The following is a 19,140-nucleotide window of genomic DNA, read 5'->3' as shown; positions in this document are numbered from 1 at the left end:
GGTGTGGAACATGCTGGCTAAAGGAGATGCAGGTGGGAACTGGCCTTTTTTTCCCCTACTCTGGAATATGTGAAGCTGGAGTGAAGGATGCTCACTGCATACATGATCAGTTAGAGCAGGACAGTGAACTGGGTGAAAAACCATCACTGGGATAAATGGGGCTTAACTTAGAGCAAAGCTGGCATTTCTGATGAGCCAATCCTGAGTTTCCGACAGTTAATCAAGCAGCTGACAGAAAAGGCTGGTGTTTTCTCTCTGCTGACTAGACAAAACTAAGGCTTAGAGATTGGAGGTGTGGCTCAGTGGCAGAGCATGCAGGAGGCCGCAGCTTCCATCTTGAGCAAGAAAGAAAAGAGAAACTGCCAACCACACCACAGCAAGCTGCTAATTTCTTTACACTGTTGCTAAGCACAGTGTATACCACAATTCCAGCACTGGAGGCTGAGGCAGAAGGGAGGTCTGAGCCCCAGGGCTCTAAGACCATTCTGAGTGTAAACTTAGGTCAAAAAGCCTATATCCACATCATCCAACTCCATGCAGCCCTCAAGAGCAAAGCAGTTTTTAACTACTCTTCAAAAGGCAGAGGCAGGCAGATCTCTGCGAGTCTGAGGCCAGCCTGGTCTACAAGAGCTAGTGCCAGGACAGCTAGGACTGTTACACAGAGAAAACTGCAAAAAATAAACAAACAAACAAAAAAAAACCCTCAAAACCAAAACAAAAGGGGGGTGTCACTGAACACTAAAAACATTTCTTATTAAATCTATCAAGTTTAATGATGGTACTATCAATGGCAAGAACTACAATAGACCAGTGTTTTCAACCTTCCTAGTGCTGTGATCCTTTAATAGTTTCTCATGCTGTTGTGACCCCAACCATAAAATTATTTTCATTGCTACTTCATGACTGTAATATGCTAGTGTTATGAATCATAATGTAATATCTGTGTTTTCCATGGTCGTAGGTGGCCCCTGTGAAAGGGTTGCTCAACCCCCAAAGTGGTCTCGACCCGCAGGTTGAGAAACACTGCCATAGAGGCGCAAGCTCACAGGTGGTCGTCACTGTGCTAACGGCCAAAGGATTGCAGCCTGGTGGAAGAATGGGTGGAAGCTGAGCTAAATCTTTAACTTAGTTAACAGGACTATCGTTTGGATCACTCAGTTTGTACAGCTATACTATTTGCATATTTGATGCTAGCATCTGGGAAATTTGGGTGAAAAATACATAAGAACTCTGCTATTTTTGTAACATTTTGTGAAGTCTTAAAATTATTTAATGAATACATATATTTAAGATGTATTAAAATCAAGTATTAAAAAACTGAAGCCAACAAAAGAATTCCAATCTGAATGATACTTGTGTGAAAATATTCTGTTATGTGTAGCTATACATAGGTCAAACAGCTAGTGGGGATGCTTAAGAAAATAAAACAATTATTTTCAATTTATTAGTTATAATACAATTATTTAAATCAATATTTAACAGTCTCTTTAAAGATCCTTGGAAATGAGGAAACATGAAAGAATACTGCTGGAGAGAAGACTGACAGAGCTCTGTAACGACACACTATGTTAGCAGTGATGAGCTTAGTCCACAGCTAGTCCTGGTAAGAGCAATCACACACACGCACACACACGCACGCACGCACGCACGCACGCACGCACACACACGTTACCTGGGGTACACCGATTTTTCTGCAAGCTTCCAGGAAGTTCTCCACATTTCGCCTGCATTTTGCCATTGTTAATTTAGGCTGCAGAGAGACAACAAAGGGGGGAAACAGTGTTATCAACAAAGGTCAAAAAGCACACAGCTTTAAAACCACTCTTGTTGGTTGTCATAAACTTACTGCTGCACACGCTGGGGCTCAGCAAACTTTCCCCTAAAAGATCAGATACTGATGCTAATCTCAGGAGCCACGGAGCTGCCGTCACTGTTCAGCTCTGCCAGCATGAAAGCAGCCACAGGAGATGAGGAGTGTGGCTGCAGCCAATAAAACACTACTGACAGAAACCAGTGCTGGCCTCCTCATATAAATGTTTTGTCTGCATGTTTATCTATAGATTATGCAATGACTGCAGAATCCAGAAGAAGGTGTTGAATCTTTGGGAATGGAGTTATAGACAGGTGTAAGCTGCCATGTGGGTGTTGGGAATTGAACTTGGTCCCTTGCAAGAACAGCCAGTGCTTTTTATTTATTTAATTTTATTTTATTTTGGTTTTTTGAGACAGAGTTTCTCTGTAGCTTTGGAGCCTGTCCTGGAACTCACTCTATAGACCAGGCTGACCTCAAACTCACAGAGATCTGCCTGTTTCTGCCTCCCGAGTGCTGAGATTAAAGGTGTGCACTGCCACCACCACCCAGCTTCAGCCAGTACTCAACCCCAGTCCTATCTTTTTTTTTTTTTTTCTGAGACAGGGTTTCTCTGTAGCTTTGGTGCCTGTCCTGGAACTAGCTCTTGTAGACCAGGCTGGCCTCAAACTCCCAGAGATCCGCCTGCCTCTGCCTCCCGAGTGCTGGGATTAAAGGTGTGCGCCACCACCGTCCGGCTCCCAGTCCTATCTTTTACATTTAACAGATTAGACACCTGGGAAATTAAAGTCTTAACGATGGCTACAAAGCTACATTAAAAAGGTAAATGGTTAATGCTGGAAATTTCATTAATTACTAATAAATGAGCTTAATTTTCTGTAAAGATCTCTAAAGACTGAAAATAAAGTGGCATTCCATATCCTCTCAAGGTTTTGTTTTTAACCTAGTTATTATGGAACACAATGTAAGAAAAATAGGATTTCATATTCTAAAGTTAAGTTCAAGTACTACATATGGAAGCCAGATGCTTGCAGGGACTATGACCTACAGATTTTTAAATTAGTAAATTCATGGACACCTGTACCATCTCTAGAAAACAAAAGACTTAACTTGTAAAACCCGAGTTTTCTCAAACAGACAACACAATTCCTTGGCATAAGAAGAAACAAAATAAAAGCAGTGAAAGGAAGTATTTTAATTTTGACCAGCCAGAGATATTCAGGGCTAGGATTAACTTTGTCATGGAAGATGATAAGAAGACAACCAGTGAGATGCACAGAAAGAAACAAATCTCCCAGTTGGGATGGAATGACAGGACTCCAGGGTACGAGGCGGGGCCTGGCCTGGTTGGCTCCCTATGGCTGCAGACACACCACAACCACAAGTATCCTGGGGAGGAAAGGGTCTGCTCAGTTTACAGTTTACAGCCCATCACCAGGGGAATCCAAACAGGAACTCGAGGAGGATGGGAACCTGGAATCGGGGCAGAAACAGAGACCATGAAAGAATTGTTTACCCTGGCTTGCTCGCTGTCTCACACAGCCCTCAACCACCTGCCCAGGAACAGCACTGTCCCCAGCAGGCTGGGCCCTTACATCAATCATTAATCAAATGGAGCTCAGACTCGCCTACAGGCCAATGTGGTAGAGGTATTTTCTCAACTGAGGTTCCTCTTCCCAGATGACACTGAGTTGTGTCAGCACACAGAAAGACAAACCAGTGCAGCTCCCTTTCTTGCCAATGCCAAATTCTTAAATGAAGCAAAAAGGTTGGTAGAGGGGGAGAGGGGAGATGAAACATAAACTGTGGAGTCATGATCTCCTGACAGATGGCGCACAACAAAGGCCTGGGCTCCGCTGCTGCTGCTTATGCCAGAAACATAAAGGAGGCGTGCACAGCACAGTGCTGGGGCCGCCTCAGCTCCAGAGAAAGGTGAGCTGGACTGAGAGGCCAGGGAAATTTGCTAGGAGGAGGAGCTCCTTGGTAAAGACCCAATTTTCACAGCAACTCTGCAAATAAAGGACATGCATGGTACAGGCAGGGAGTTCAGAGCCAGCCTTGGCTAAATGAGACAAAAACGAGCTGGGTATGGTGGCACACATTTTTTTATCTCAGCACTCAAGAGGGGGAGGCAGTGGATTTCTGTGAGTTTGCAGCCAGATTGGTCTACATAACTACACAGTGAGACCCTGTCTCAAAAAAACCAAACTCCCAACTCCAACAGGACAAACTGCTTGCCTTTGGCACACCCGTCTAGGCTAGAAATTCTCTCCACATGGCAGTGGCTCTTTGTCTCACGGTGCTGGAAGCAAAGGTACAAGTGCCATTAGCATCTTTTCTTGTGAAGTGGTCGGGACTGGTCAGGACCCGGGTCTGAGTTCAGGAGAGAAGGCCAATAAGCAGGAGAATAGCCATAAGCACTGTTTTACAAAAGAAGGAAACTTAAATTTCTGAAATGTTTACAGAAGGACAGACTGACATAATCTTGTTATAGAAGAAAAAAAAGTGTTTCTGTGCAAAAGCAAGGATAAAAAGTTAATGCTGCTAATTAAAAACTGGCTCAAACACAATTTCCTATAGCTCATATGAAAATGAAGGACTGAGGGAAGGAGACATATGGGAGGACGGGAGAGGGGAGAGAGAGAGAGAGGGAGAGAGAGAGAGAGCACTCAGTACACATCCCTCCTCTGGAAATGCCAATGGAAAGGCTCATCCATCAGTGGGATGCAGGCTGCAGCCTCTCCATCCTCACTCCAGACTGCAGGACTCAGTCTACTCTTAAGAAGCAAATCTTACAGAGGTCATGTTCCCCTCTCCCGGGCAGATGCAATCGATAAAGCTCCGACCCAGGATGGACGTAGGCTAGAATCTTCCCGGTAAGCGCACCTTGGGGTGCTACACACATTATTAGAAATGGGCTAGTCCAGGTGCGAGAGTTAGCCAAGAAGAGGCTAGATATAATGGGCCAAGCAGTGTTTAAGTGAATACAATTTGTGTGTTGTTATTTCGGGTAAAGCTAGCCTGTGGCTGGAGCTGGGTGGCGGAATGCAACCCGCAGCTCCCTCAACAGAATGGCACCCAGACGTGTGGACAACTGAATATTGTAATATTGTAAATACTGGACTCAGGAACTTTCGTTAGGAGAAAATTACATTCGAAACTTATAAGTACTCTCAATTTTCTCCTACCGAAAGTTCCTGAGTCCAGTATTTACAATATTTCACCTTGGAAATGTTCTATTTAACAGTTGGGTCATGCACATCTGGTGTAGGAACTTTTTTCTACCATAAGTGACACCAATAAATGTTATTTTAAAAAAAAGAAAAAAAGAAGCAAATCTTACAGGAACCCACTACCTCCAAAGTTTTCCCAGAACTTCAAATGTCACGACATGATTTTTGGCAGCAGTCTGCCTCTTTTATTTCTGTAATGTAGTCTACACTGAATATGAGATTCGAACTGAAAAGAACACGAGAATAAATACTTAGTTCTGAATGTTTAAAATGATTCAAACACTTTTTCAGGCATCGAAAACCTTATTTTTAAGGCAGGCTCTGATGTAGCATAGGCTGACTTCAAATCTGCTGTGTAGACCAGGATGGCTGTGAGTGCCTGATCTTCCTGCCTCTAATTCCTAAGTGCTTGGATTACAGGTACGACTCACCAGGCCCAGCTTAAAACTTTTAATGTAACGTTTATTATTATTGTGTGTATAATCACACAGTGTACGGGGCATGTGTGCTGCAGCCCTCAGGGAGGTCAGAGGACAACTCTTTAGAGTTGGTTCATTTCTTCCCCTTTAATGTCTAGAAGCCAGGCTCGTGTGGCAAGCTCATGTCACCAGCCCAAAACTTGATATTTGTTTTTGCTTTTTAGACAGGGTCTCACTATACAGCTCTGGCTGGCCTGAACTGACTAAGCTGGCCTTGAATTCACAAAGATTTACCTGCCTCTGCCTCCCAAGTGCTAGGATTAAAGGTGTACACTACCAGACTTGGCTCAAGAGTTTTATTTTTAAAGTTTGTTTTCATTAAACATTTCATTTCAAGTATGGGATCAGAATGATAGGCTTGGTTTACAGTACCCATATGATAGCTCACAGGCACCAGGTGATCTGACACCTCCTTCTAGATTCTGCTGGAAAAGCAGTCATACGTACAGACCCATATTCAGAAATATACATATACATAATTTAAAAAAATAAAACAAATCCTAGAAAAAGGAAGATGATTAAAAATGTAAAAAGATAATGTCCATAGGCCCTGATCCAAATGTTAAGGGTTAGCAAGGCTGAGTAACTGTCTGAGCATACAGTTCAAAAGAGGATAACCCTGGCCAGACCCCCTGATTTCCCACTTTACGCAATGGCAGACTTCTTTCCTACGGCCTTGTGCCAGGTTTTGTTTTTAAACGTCTTTTAGATTTATTTTATGTGTTTGAGTGTTTTGCTTATATGTGTACTACTTGTGTGCTTGGTGCCTACAGAAGTCAGAAGAAGACATCAGGGCCCCTGGAACTGGAGTTATGGATGGTTGTGAAGCACCATGTGGGTGCTGGGAATCCAACCCAGGTCCTTTGCAAGAACAGAGTGCTCATAGCCTCTTGAGCCATTCTCCAGGCCCCGTACCACTGCTTTCCAAAGGTGACTAAATTGTCTTCAAACAGCATGATACTGGGATAAAACTTGATATTTAAAATGTCTGATCAAGTTCATATGGGATTGGGCTTTCAAGGAGAATGCTTCTTAGTGATGTATTTCCTGATTCCACAAGAGGTAAGGCAGTAAATGAACTCAAGAAGTCTGGCAGTATTCTGCCAAGACAGCAGCCAGTCAGTAGGCACCAATGGTAAGCCTGGCTGTGGCCTGGAGCCAGGGGCAAGGTAAACAAACAGGAAAGGATAAAGGGCCCTTTCTGTACGATTCATCTCCACCACACCAGGCTGCAAACCAGGCTGTAAGGCTTGGTGGCAAGAACCTTTACTTGCTGAGCCATCTTGATAACCTTCCCTAATAAAGTTCTAACAGTGTGCTTCATGCTGCTATGCCTGTTGAACAAAAAACAAGCATTTTTAATTTTTCTCCACTATTGACACTAATATAAACTTCTAGCTCCTTGACATATTTTAAAGCCTCTAAAACACAGCCTAGGCTTACCTCTCAGGTCATTTGTACCCACACACTGCCCTGTGTGTGATCTATTCTCAACAACTTCACAGTTCCTTTATTTAAGTTGCTAGCTGGTCAATTCTTACCTATATTTCGTAACTGGATTAGTTCAACTTCTCTAGAAGGCTTCTAATTCTCTAGGCAGAGTTAACCAGTCCCCTTTTGGTATCTCAATAGCATACTTCCTACACACCTCTTACAATACTCAATACACGCTGTAAATGATTGTTTATGTATCTGCCTTTGCTGTAGTTCAAAGTGAGACTGAGAAAGTGGAGGCGGAGCCCTTGGTATCTGCACCGCTAGCTTCCAGTACGATGATTCCACTGCATTGAAAAGCGTCCTATGAATAGCCAGGGCTGCCTGGCACTACAACTTACCACGGCTGGAGATGGGACATGAATGCTTGGGACAGATCGAGGCCGAACATGATTGGCCAAGTGGCAAAGTACAACACCATCAGTCAGAGCTGCTCCAAGATCACAGGGCAGAGATACTTTTAATCGGTACTCAATATGCTGCAAGGACAGGAAATGTCATGCATTAATTGGAGAGTGATTACCATATAGGATATAAAAGCAAGACAATGAAATGTATCAGGTTAGAAATTCAGAAAAAAAAATTGGACACCATGACATATGCCCATAATCCCAGCACTTAGGATGCCAGGGGAGCAGAAGGACTGTAGCAAGTTGGAGGCCGGGGTGGGGGTGGGGAGGGGGTGGTGGTGGAGAAAAGACAGTGAGTTCCAGGCTGGCCAGGGTCACAAGGTAACAACTTATCTCAAAACAAAAACAAAAATAACAACAAAGTCAGAACAAAACAGAATCCAGAAAACAAGGAAATAACTTAGGTTCTCTAGTTCCTGTTTTCCTTCTAACTCAGGTCAGTAACTTACAGAGACAGAGAGGAGCATACGCGTCGTAGCCAGGTCACAGTGGTATAAAGCATGAAAGAAATGACTATCATTTAATAACCTAGGAAACCGCTAAGTCCTGGCATGGTGGTGTGTGCCTGTGATTGCAGATTAGAGAGGCACAGGGAGGAGGACTAAGAGATCAAGGCCACCCTGAGTGATACAGAGACAACTTGTCTCAACAAACAAAAACATGAAACCAAATGGATCCTTGTTCAATTCCAATCCCTCAGCATGTACACGGGCTTTGAGAATGTGCACATGCACATGAATTCTCTCTCTTTTAAGAAAGGGTCTCGCTACGTAGCACAGTCTGGATCTCTAGCTGGTGATCCTGGAACCTCAGATTACTGATGGCTACACGTGTGGACGGACCCCCATGGCTCTTATGCATTCTAATTACTTCTCTGAGACTGCCTTTTAACATGATGGGAAACAGAAACGGGGGAAAATGAAAATGAACATGGCGATAAAGTGAGCTTTTAAAATTAAAATTATTCATCTAATTTTCTCAATAAAAAGTTTAAGGAATTTTCCTCGATAATGAAATTCTTTCACATTCATTACAAAATACAGCATACAAGGGACACGACTGACTTTATGGTAATGCATAGAAGTGAGCCTGTGAACAAAAGGATATGGACTATAGACACGCCCACTGCCAAAGGGCCATTCAGAGGTAATGCACACACCCTGCGCAGCTGGTCTATTAATTTCAGCTCCTCTTCTCTCTGTCTTGTTACAGGATCTGCAGGGTCAGGTGCAGAGGACAGAAGGGGTGACGCACGCCCTGGAAAACAAGTCAGATGAAGAGGTCAGTTGCCAGCGCTACATTTGTCTGGCAAGTTTCTTTGCCAATACAGCGTTTACTACTTTCTGGTTGACATTTTAAAAGTATTATCATTTGGGGCTGGAGAGATGGCTCAGAGGTTAAGAGACTTGATCTTGTAGAAAGGGTCCAGTTTCACTCCCAGCACCCACGTTGTGGCTCACAAGCACTTGGAACTCCAGTTCCAGGAGATTCAGTGTCTAATTCTGACCTCCTCGAACATGTGGTGGGCACACACACAGGCACATAAAAGTAAAATAATACATTTTTAAAAGAGAATTATTCTTATAAGAAAGAAAACATTTACTGAGTAAATCAAAAGGGGTAGTGGGCAGGCTGGTAGCTGTGGTGGTTTGAAAGAAAATGACCCCCTTAGGGAGTGGCACTTTTGGGAGGTGTGGCCTTGTTGGAGGAAGTCTGTCGCTATGGAGTGGGCTTTGAGGTCCCCTATGCTCAAGCTACTCCCAGTGTCACAGTCTACTTCCTGTCACCTGCATATCAAATATAGCAGCTCCTTCTTCAGCAACACGTCTACCATGCTCCCAACCATGACGATAATGGATCAAATCTCTACAACTGTAAACCAGCCCTCAGTAAAATGTTTTCTTTTATAAGAGTTGCTGTGGTCATGGTATCTTTTGACAGCAATAGAAACCCTAACTAAGATAATAGCTAAAGTACCACTGTGGTTAGAAATTTCAAATATATAAATATAATGGCATTTTTCTTGAATTACATCCACTTATAAATGTTTTTATTGAAAAATACAATATATATGTTAAATTACAAGGTTCTAAATAGAGGCCAATAAATGATCCTCTCAAAACGAAATGGCTAGGTGCAGTAAGTGAGATTTGCCCATACTTCAAAGCCTCTTGCATGTTTTCTGCCCATCAGAGCTCAAAGGGTACCAGTAGCCTCACTTCAAGGATCATAAATTTACTTTGTCCATTTTTAAGAACTTTCTATAAATTAAACCACGTTGTATGTATTCTTTGCATATGGCTTCTTTTGACCAACACTAAAGATATCTATCAGTACCATACATTTCAGATATATCAGTACTGTTGTATGTATCATTTTCATTACTTGTATGACATTTTATCATACAGATGGCACCAGTGTTCATCACTATTCTCCTTGTGAACATTCAGTTTGGCACCATTATAAATAATGTTGCTATGAATGTTTTTGTATCTACTTTTTGTTTTACACGTTATTATTTCTCAAAGTAAAACTGCTGATAATAGGTATATAATTGTTCAATAGTTTGTCAATATGGAAAGATCTGAGAAAGAGTTCATAATAAGGGAAGAATGTTCTTTTAACAGAAAGAGCATTTTATTTGTTCAATCTGTTTTTGGTTTTGGCTTTTGAGATTGGACTTTAAAATGTAGTCTGGGCTAGCCTTAAAATCAATTCTGCCTCAGCCTCCTAAATGCAGGATTATAGGTATGCACCATCATGCATAGTTGAAACACTATATTTTAAATGGTACCAAGGAAATTTCTAATCCAAACAAAAACCCAAGATGCCTCATGTTAGTGAGTTATAGACCCCTGCTGAGATGAGAGCTAGGTGTGCTGTTGAAAGCATGTAAGAGTTCACGTCATTGTGCAAAGCCACTCCCCACTCTGCCATGCACTTAAAATTGCTACCACTCACCTTTATTGGTTTCTGCCCTAACGGCAGCTCGGAAAAGGAAGCTTTCAGGGCGCTGGGGCTGATTTCTCTGGGTAGCAGCAGGAAAAGAATATGCAGGGGAATGATGGACTATATCAGCATGGAAAAGCAAGATGATGTTAAAGGAGATGGGAAGCAACTCAAAGATGATATAAACAAATGTCAAAAAGTCCGATAAATAGCACAAAAGGAAAATTAAATCAAACATGGCAATGATATAAAATGATGATTCTATTCATTAGTGAAAAACTCATGTATAAAGTAAAGCTGCTTATTTATTTTAAAAATTCTGTAATTTTTAGTATATCAACAAATGGAGGCTAAAAGTTAATACACCGAACTTAGTTTCTTGCAAACATAGAGCCCTGCTAATTCCTATTCATTTTCCTTACCAAGTGGCCAACTAGTAAAATCAGAAATCCTGGTAAAGAGGCCTGTGACTCAGTTGGTAGAGTGCTTGATGCACATTCATAAAGCCCTGGGGTTGACCAGTCTGCTTTCCAACACTATGGAAACCAGACAGGGTGGCACAGCCAATGCTCTGGGGCTGGAGGTAGAACAGGAGAATCAGAGGACTCAGTATCTTTACACCAGGTGGCAGGCCAGCCTGGGTCACAGGAGATGCTCATCTCTGTCTCTCTCTCTCTCTCTCTGTCTCTCTCTCTCTCTCTCTCTCTCTCTCTCTCTCTCTCTCACACACACACACACACACACACACACAAACCGCAACCCTGGTAAAGAATAACTGTGGTGAGCCTGATAACAGGTACCTTTGTAATCCCAAAATTTGGGAGATGAGGCAGGAGAACCATTAGTTCTTGCTAGCCTGACAACTCTGTTCCCGCTCCCCGCCCCCGAAAAAAAATTAGCCACAGCACTTTCGTGTCTATTACCTGTCTCTGTCGTAGGAAAGCTTGAGGTGACATTGACTCTGTCGTCACTCTGTGAAGAAACAGACCATATCAACAGTTACTACCCAAAAAAGGGCAGTTTCCACATTCTAGTAACTTAGGGAATATATGAAAGCCATGCCAACTTCCCTTCAAAACTAAGTCTAGAAATGAAAGTTTGGTAAAATTGATTTTCTACTTTTTCTTAAAAAGATAAATTGTTTGCTTAGTTGTGTTTATGTAATGCATCCTCTAAAGATATAACTGACATCTCCAAAACTGTGGGAAAGGATCAACCTAAGGCATAAACAGTTATTAAGAAATGTAAAAAGAGAAACCTTACTTTTTTTTTATTAGATTATTTTTAATTTATTTTACATCCCAACTGCAGTTTTCCCTCCCTCCTTTCCACCCCTCCCCCATCCCCCAGTCCTTAGTTTCCATTCAGAAAGCAATAGGCCGCCCCCTCAAAGCATGGCACATCAAGATGAGGCAGGACCAAGTTTCTCCGCTTGCATCAAGGCTGGGTGAAGCAACCCAGGATGAGGAATGGGTTCCTAAAAGCTAGTTCAAGCACCAGGGACAGGTCCTGATTCTACTGCTAGGAGTCCCACAAACAGACCAAGTGATATAACTGTCACACACATACAGAAGGTCTAGGTCTGTTCTATGCATTGGTCTGTGAGGTCCCATGAGCTTAGTTCAGCTGTCTCTGTGGGTTTCCCTATCATGACCTTGACCCCCCCATCCCCCCCAGGACACACAATCCTTCCTCTCATACAAGGTTTTACAGTGTCATGACTTTGACCCCCCTGGCTCAAACAATCCTTCCAGGAGTCTTCAACAGGACTCCCAGAGCTTGGCCCGTGTTTGGCTGTGAAACTTTGAATCTGCTTCCTTCAGCTACTGGATGAAGACTCTGATGACCATTAGGATAGTCACCAATCTGATTAGAGGAGAAGGCCAGTTCAGGCACCTTCTCAACTATAATTAGGAGTCCTTATGGAAACCTTTCATTTTAATATAGTTTCTTTTTTTTTAAATGATTTATTTACCTTATGTACATTGGTGTTTTGCCTGTATGTATGTCTGTGTGAGGGTATTTGATGCCTGGAGTTACAACGGTTGTTTACTGCCATGTGGGTACTGGGAAGTGAACGGAGGTCCTATGGAAAAGCAGCCAGTGCTCTTAATCGCTGAATCATCCTTCCAGACTCTTTAATATAGTTTCTTAAGCAGTAGTTTTTCTTTAGAAAGTAAAATGCAATCTTCAAAGAAAGTGCAATGACCATTTCTTAATTTCTATTAAAATATATTTAAAAGATAATAATTGCTGGGGTATGGCTTAGTGGTAGATGACTTATATAACATGTTCTAGGTTTAATCAACAACACTATACATGCATGCACACACATATTTATGCATACATAGAAAATGACATATATTTTCTAGAATATTTGAGTACTAACATTTTCCTTAGGGTTTTATGTGACAAGATCTCTCAAATCCAGACTTTCTTGGAACTCTACATAGACCAGGCTGCCCTCAAGCTTACAGAGAATTGCCTGCCTCTGCCTCTGGGGTGCTGGAATTAAAGGTGTGTGTACCTGGTCAAATCCTAACATTTTCAATTCACTGGCAAAAGTGTAAAAATGGAGCAATAACTTACTAAATGGATATAAAGTTTATCTGTAAAAAGGAAACAAAGGTCAGCTAATTAAAAAAGAAATGTTTACTTCCTTAACCACTGAGCAGCCCAGCTCCTTAGCACCTCATATGTTCACATACCCTTTTGTATCCAAGTACACAGGTGACAATGGAACCTGCCCGCTGTCAACTATGGCTCTGCAGTTGGTCATTACTGTTTAGTTAGGGGGCTTCACCCCAGTTCCTGGCATAAGCTCCCTCCCCACCTCTGAGAAAGCCCACCAAAGGGTAACCCCTCCCCAGGGAAGGTCAAGACCACTCCCACAGGCTATTTAAACTGCCCCCCAGAGAATGAACGTGTGGTCTCCCCTTTTCCCTCTTCCCACTCCATGTTTTCCCAGGGCTACCTGGGAGTGCTGGCACCCATTAAACCTGGGTATCTTTTAATTCGGTCTGATTGGGATTATTTGCGTTGGCGGAGAGGTTTGTCGTTTAAGAAAAATACTTAACAATTACCTACTTGGTAACCAGAGCATTCAACATCAACTCAAAGGAGACATTTAGTGGGAGCTGCATGTCAGTGTGGTGACCCTGAAAGTGTGGAAGGAAAAGGATGTCCTGGAACTGCAGCTGGGGATGAATCCAAGTTCTAGCTTGCTTTTCCTGTGAGGAATCCAGCTGATTCCCATTGCTGTGGGCAGTGCCTTAGAATGGCTGGTGGTCCTCCTCATCTCCTCCTCATCAGCAGGAAGAGGATACATTCCAGCTACTAGACCATGTAGCCTGGAGGGAGGACTTGCACTTGCTGGGCAAGTGCTCTCTACCCCTGAGCTAAATCTCCAACCCAGGTGCCTGTTCTCATGTCTGAATTTAGATATGTGTGGAAGGGAAACACACTTTCTGGAAAACATTTTGTGGTTGTTATTTGTTCATCTTGCAACACTTACTATGCGCAGAGGAATAACTATTGAAACGATGGTGCTGATTTTGCTAACTGGGTTAAATATTCTGCTGTTGGTTAGGAGGAAGATAGGGCTTTCCATGGAGCCTTTAATCCCAGCAGCACTCAGGAGGCAGAGGCAGGCGGATCTCTTGAGCTGGAGGCCAGTCTGGTCTACAGAGCTAGTTACAGGACAGCCAGGGCCACACAGAGAAACACTGTCTCGAAAACCCTTTAATCACAGCACTCAGAAAGCAAAGGCAGGCCTCTCTTGAGATCAAGTTCAACTTGATCTCCAGAACAAGTTCCAGGACAACCAGGGCATTTGAGCCTGCTAGGGTGGTTGACTGTTAGGCTGTACACTCTGGAAGCTAGGATGGGAGGGTAGGGAAGTCCTACCACACAAGCATGTAAAGGGTCAACCTCTGAAATCCAACTGGGGTACAACGGACAGTGTTTTCTGTGATCTGCCACTGGCATTTTTCTAAATAGAAAAAGCCATTATTATTTTTACTTACTTTATGTAAAGTGATTTTCAGTCTTATGTTGGCATTCAAGGTGGCCCTGCTTCTACACTGTATATAATATCACATTGCTTGTAATGATCTGTCTCTTTAAGAGACAAGCCACGCCCACTCCCTCCCCCATGGGCTGAGGCAAGTGGATCTTCAGCTTCCAGCCTCCCCCTCCTCCTTTGTTGTCCTCTCGGAGAGGCAGCTTCGGCCTCCCCCCCCCCACTCTGCTCTTCTCCCTTCCCTAACCACTAAATAAATATCCAACTCCACTTAGCATGGTGTACCTATCCATCTGCCTCTTGCTTGCCACCGCCACGTGGCTCGCCACCAGGGACCAGCCATCTTCGGAGACCTGCCATGTGGTCTTATGCACTGTCCCTGCCTGGGACTGGCTGCTTTAGGGATCCCCCAGCAAGCTACTTGGGGATCAGCAGCATTTCTATCCTGCTGCATGGGCAGACTGTACACTGAGGATCAGCTCACACAGTGCATTGCCTCTAAGGATGCCAATACAGTCTCCTCGTCTGTCTGGCCGTATGCTTCTGTGATCCACAGGAGAGCCCAGGAAGGATGCTGATGGTGTCTGGGGAATCTGTGTGGGGAGGCAGGGTACTGCTCACATGTACTGGGTTTGGGAAGAGTGCTGGGCTAGCCAGCCTTCTGGTCAGCACTTGGGAAAACTAAATGGTTCTTTATTTTTTTTTATTCAAAAAATGTATTTGTTATGATTCTAGATACAAAAATAAAAATTAAAATTAAAAGAAGAATGTTCACTAGTTAAAGATATTGAAGATCCAACAGGGGAGTAGAATCAAACCAAAAAAAAAAAAGAAAGAAAGAAAGAAAGAAAAAAGAAAAACCAACAACAAAACGATAGGCCCTGATACCCAATTACATCTAAACCTAAGTTTATGACATGGCAACAACAGATATTTGAACTAATCAAGGCTTTAAAATTTTACTAGATAATAGCTAAGAGCCTGAGAAAAGTGGCCAAGACTTTAAAACTAACACATAAAACCATCTGCTCCCATATTTCTCCCCATCTCAGGATTCAACATTTTCAGAAATCTCTTATTTGTGGTTGAAGTTTTGTGAGGTGAAATTAACCGTTACTGAATTCTAATTTCTTCTTTGGGGTTTTCTTTTCCTTTTCTTTTTGGTTTTTCTCTGTAACTTTGGAGCCTGTCCTGGAACTAGCTCTTATAGACCAGGCTGGCCTTGAACTCACAGATATCCACCTGCCTACCTCTGCCTCCTGAATGTAGGGATTAAAGGTGTGCCTAGTGCCCTGTCTGCAGTCCTCTTTTCCTGTCCTATTGCTGAGACAGGAGGGCTTCCTTCACACACTCTCACTGCTGTGACCTCCAACACCACACCATCCCATGATTATGACTGAAATCACAAAACAGAAGAAATTCTTCTCCCCTAAGTTATTTTTGTCAGATATTTTGTCACAGGCACGAGAAAAGTCACACACAAACACAAGTGGCCCAAGTAACCATCAGCTAACCTTTCCCATTGAGCAATGGTTCTCAACCCTTCCAATGCTGCAACCTTTAATACAGTTCCTCATGTTGCCGTGACTCCCAACCATAAAATTATTTCCATTGCTACTTCATGACTGTAATTTTGCAACTTTTATGAATCATAGTGTAAATATCTGATATGCGACCCTTGTGAAAGGGTCATTCAATCCCCAAAGGAGTCAAAACCTACAGGCTGTGAATCACTGCTATAGAGAATTTTTGGCATCTACACTTGTGCAGAGTGGATTCAGATTATTTTGTATGCATATTAGGTGACAGAATTAATTCGACAAGTGTGTATTAACCACAGTAGATAACCAACCTCCAGCAAAAAGTCAGAGTGAGCTTTCCTACAGACTCTGTATGTAAATGACTGCTGCTGGCCCTGACTAGCTCTGGCATTGTAAAACTACAAAGTCAGGTGGAACTAGTGCTAATACTTCCCTAACCTTAGGCATATTTCAGGAGATCCCTGAGTCTGCCTTGCCGTTACTCAAATCCATTGAAAATTTAAGAGGCCCTCGAATACACCCATTCCCCTCCTGGAATTTCCTGGTGCATTAATGCAACAAGAGATACCTTAAGAGGTGTGAAGGCAGAAGAGTGAGGCAGGGTAGCCACGCAGCTTACTCGTTCCATGCCTGACAGCGACTACATTTCAAACAAAGAGAAGAAACAGAAGGCAGCATTTGAGTTAGCAAATGCCAGGCAGGCAAAGCTAAGCAGTAAAATTAGCAGAGGAAAGGTCATCAACAAACTTTTAAATTGTTTACTAAGATACTAATAGGGCTGACAAGAGTTGGGGAAAACTGCATCATGTAACATTTACATAGCAGAATGTTTCTACGTATATAATTCAGAATACTCTCATGACCTCAGACCACAGTAATCTAGAATTAAGAAGCATTCTAGTTTTATAGCTGCTAATAATCACAGAAAAAAAGACAAGCAAATGTTTCAGAACTCATGTTTCCCATACATACATACATACATATATACATACATACATCTTGTAATAAAAAAGAGGTATTTCTTAATAAAATTTCATGCTGGGCAGTGGTGGTGCACACCTTTAATCCCAGCACTCAAGAGGCAGAGACAGGCCAATTTCTGTGCGTTCAAGGCCAGCCTGGTCTACAGAGCAAGTTCCAGGTCAGGCGCCAAAGTAATATTGTCTTGAAAAAAGAAAACAAAAAAGAAAAATTATTTCGCATGGAAATAAAACTTAAGACACCTATGATTTTAGCAATATCACTTTAAAACTAAATATGTGTCTTCTATTGTTCTGTGAAAAGGAAATAATACAGCCCAGAGAATTCATTTTTAATGAAGCATTTTTGATCTATTTTTAATAAATAAAAGTATTTTTCAATATTAACCCAAGTTATACTGGGAAAGAGCCAGGACATGAGGCTCTGCTTCATGCTGTGCAGACGACCCCACACTTCATCTTCGCATCTGTGAAGCTCCAAATGGCCAGCACCAAGGAGGGCCAAGTGTAGTCTTACTTTCACTTGGCTCTACCTTTTAAAAAGTCTTCGTGTGCACGAAGTGTAAACTTTACATGTGTGTGGGGTATGGGTGCACCAGTGCCATGATGCATGTGTGGGACAGAGGACAAACTGAGGTTCGGTCCTCTTTTTGGAGACAGCGTCTCTCTGCCACAAGCTGCTGCATAATGAACGGGGTGACGGTCTTTGTGTGCACTCACACTCAGGGCAGGAGCACAGGGTACAAGTGCATTACTGAATCCTGCCTTGCGTGGCTTCCAGGGCCTCAAACTCGGGTCCTCACACTTGCATAGCAAGTGCTTTACTCATGAATGTCATGTAGGCTAGGCTAGCTGGTCGGCAGACCCCAGGGACACTGGACATGGCCCCAGTACTAGTATTACAAGTGTGCACCTGTAATAATACCTGGCTTTTAAAGTGGGTGCTGAATAAAACACAGGTCTTTATGCATGCAAGGCAAGTATTTTATCCACTGAGAAATCTTTTCATGATCACAGTGCCTCCCCAACTCTCTATATGATTTATGGGTGTTTTGCCTTAAAGTATGTATTCCACCATATGCACCATGTGTGTCTGATGGCTGTTGGAGGTCAGAGGAAGGCATGGTATCCCTTGAACTGAAGTCACACAGAGTTGTGAACCACCGTGTGGGTGCCGGGAACTGGAATCTGAGTTATCTGTAAGAGCAACAAGTGCTCTTAACTGCTGAACTATCTCTCTGGTCCCAGAAAAGAAGCCATTTCAAGTGATGGGAAGCTTAAGCAGCTCTCTAATGAATGAGTACGGATCAATCAAGTATAGGTAGAGAGAAGAGCAGTACATGCAGGCAGAGAGAGAGAGAGAGAGAGAGAGAGAGAGAGAGAGAGAGAGAATGAATAGCATTACAAAGATCTGAGGACAAGGCTTTTTCACATTTGACAAACAAACAAAAAAAAAGGAGGCCGGGTGTTGGTGGCGCACGCCTTTAATCCCAGCGCTTGGGAGGGAGAGGCAGGCGGATCTCTGTGAGTTCAAGACCAGCCTGATCTACAAGAGCTAGTTCCAGGACAGGCTCCAAAGCTACAGAGAAATCCTGCCTCAAAAAAAACCAAAAAAACAAAAAAAAAAAAAAAGGAGGAGGAGGAGGAAGAGGAGGAGAAGGAGGAAGAGGAGGAGGAGGAGGAGGAGGATGAGGAGGAGAAGAAGAAGAAAAGATTTAGAGTGAGCCCAGAGTTAAGGATGGAGACAGAGTAGCCAGAACACATGAAGCTTCATTTCATTCGAGCTATATTTTAAAATGTAGATTTTAAGAGCAGTATGAAATGAACCCTCTGAAGAACAGTTCTGAGAAGATCAGATTTAAAATATGACTCTTACTTTTTTCTTCTCTCTGTCTGTCTCTCTCTCTCTCTCTCTCTGTCCCTGAGATAGAGTAGATGACCTTGAACGCCTAATTCTTTGTACAATGTTGGCTGGATACTGTTTATCATACAAAGAATGTGAACTTTGCTTTTACTTTTTTATTTGGGTACTTCTGAGGGCCTTGCCACATAGTCCAAGCATGCCCTGAACTAGGTGTGCAGTCCAGGATGGCCTTGAACTTGAAGCAAACCTCTTGCCTGTGATCAGCCTCCTAAGCTCTGGAAATCCAGGAGGACGTAACAACACCCAAAGTGTTTGTTTACAAGGACGTCTAATTCAGGAAATCAGGCCTGGACACCAGC

The 19,140-nt window shown here is 42.8% G+C and overlaps 1 protein-coding gene across 12 annotated transcripts in view; it reads right to left on the bottom strand.

The window, feature by feature from the left end:
* Lrch3 (leucine rich repeats and calponin homology domain containing 3) overlaps positions 1-19,140 on the bottom strand; it is a 107,470-nt gene that overhangs the window by 8,432 nt on the left and 79,898 nt on the right. For 5 of the 12 annotated variants that reach the window (XM_041672972.1, XM_041672970.1, XM_041672973.1 and 2 more), the window contains 6 exons: positions 16,506-16,577; positions 11,299-11,347; positions 10,388-10,495; positions 8,586-8,683; positions 7,358-7,495; positions 1,673-1,750 (listed from right to left, as the gene is read on the bottom strand). In XM_041672972.1, the coding sequence (XP_041528906.1) occupies positions 1,673-1,750; positions 7,358-7,495; positions 8,586-8,683; positions 10,388-10,495; positions 11,299-11,347; positions 16,506-16,577 (543 nt within the window). The remainder of the gene's footprint in view (positions 1-1,672; positions 1,751-7,357; positions 7,496-8,585; positions 8,684-10,387; positions 10,496-11,298; positions 11,348-16,505; positions 16,578-19,140) is intronic. The other 7 variants (XM_041672979.1, XM_041672977.1, XM_041672980.1 and 4 more) reach the window with 3 other exon arrangements.

The sequence above is a fragment of the Microtus oregoni genome, unplaced genomic scaffold, assembly GCF_018167655.1.
Source record: "Microtus oregoni isolate MIOR12 unplaced genomic scaffold, Mior012 000023F_ref0000262, whole genome shotgun sequence".
NCBI lineage: Eukaryota > Metazoa > Chordata > Mammalia > Rodentia > Cricetidae > Microtus > Microtus oregoni.
The sequence above is the reverse complement of the archived record's forward strand: the minus strand, read 5'-3'. Positions and strand labels throughout refer to the sequence as shown.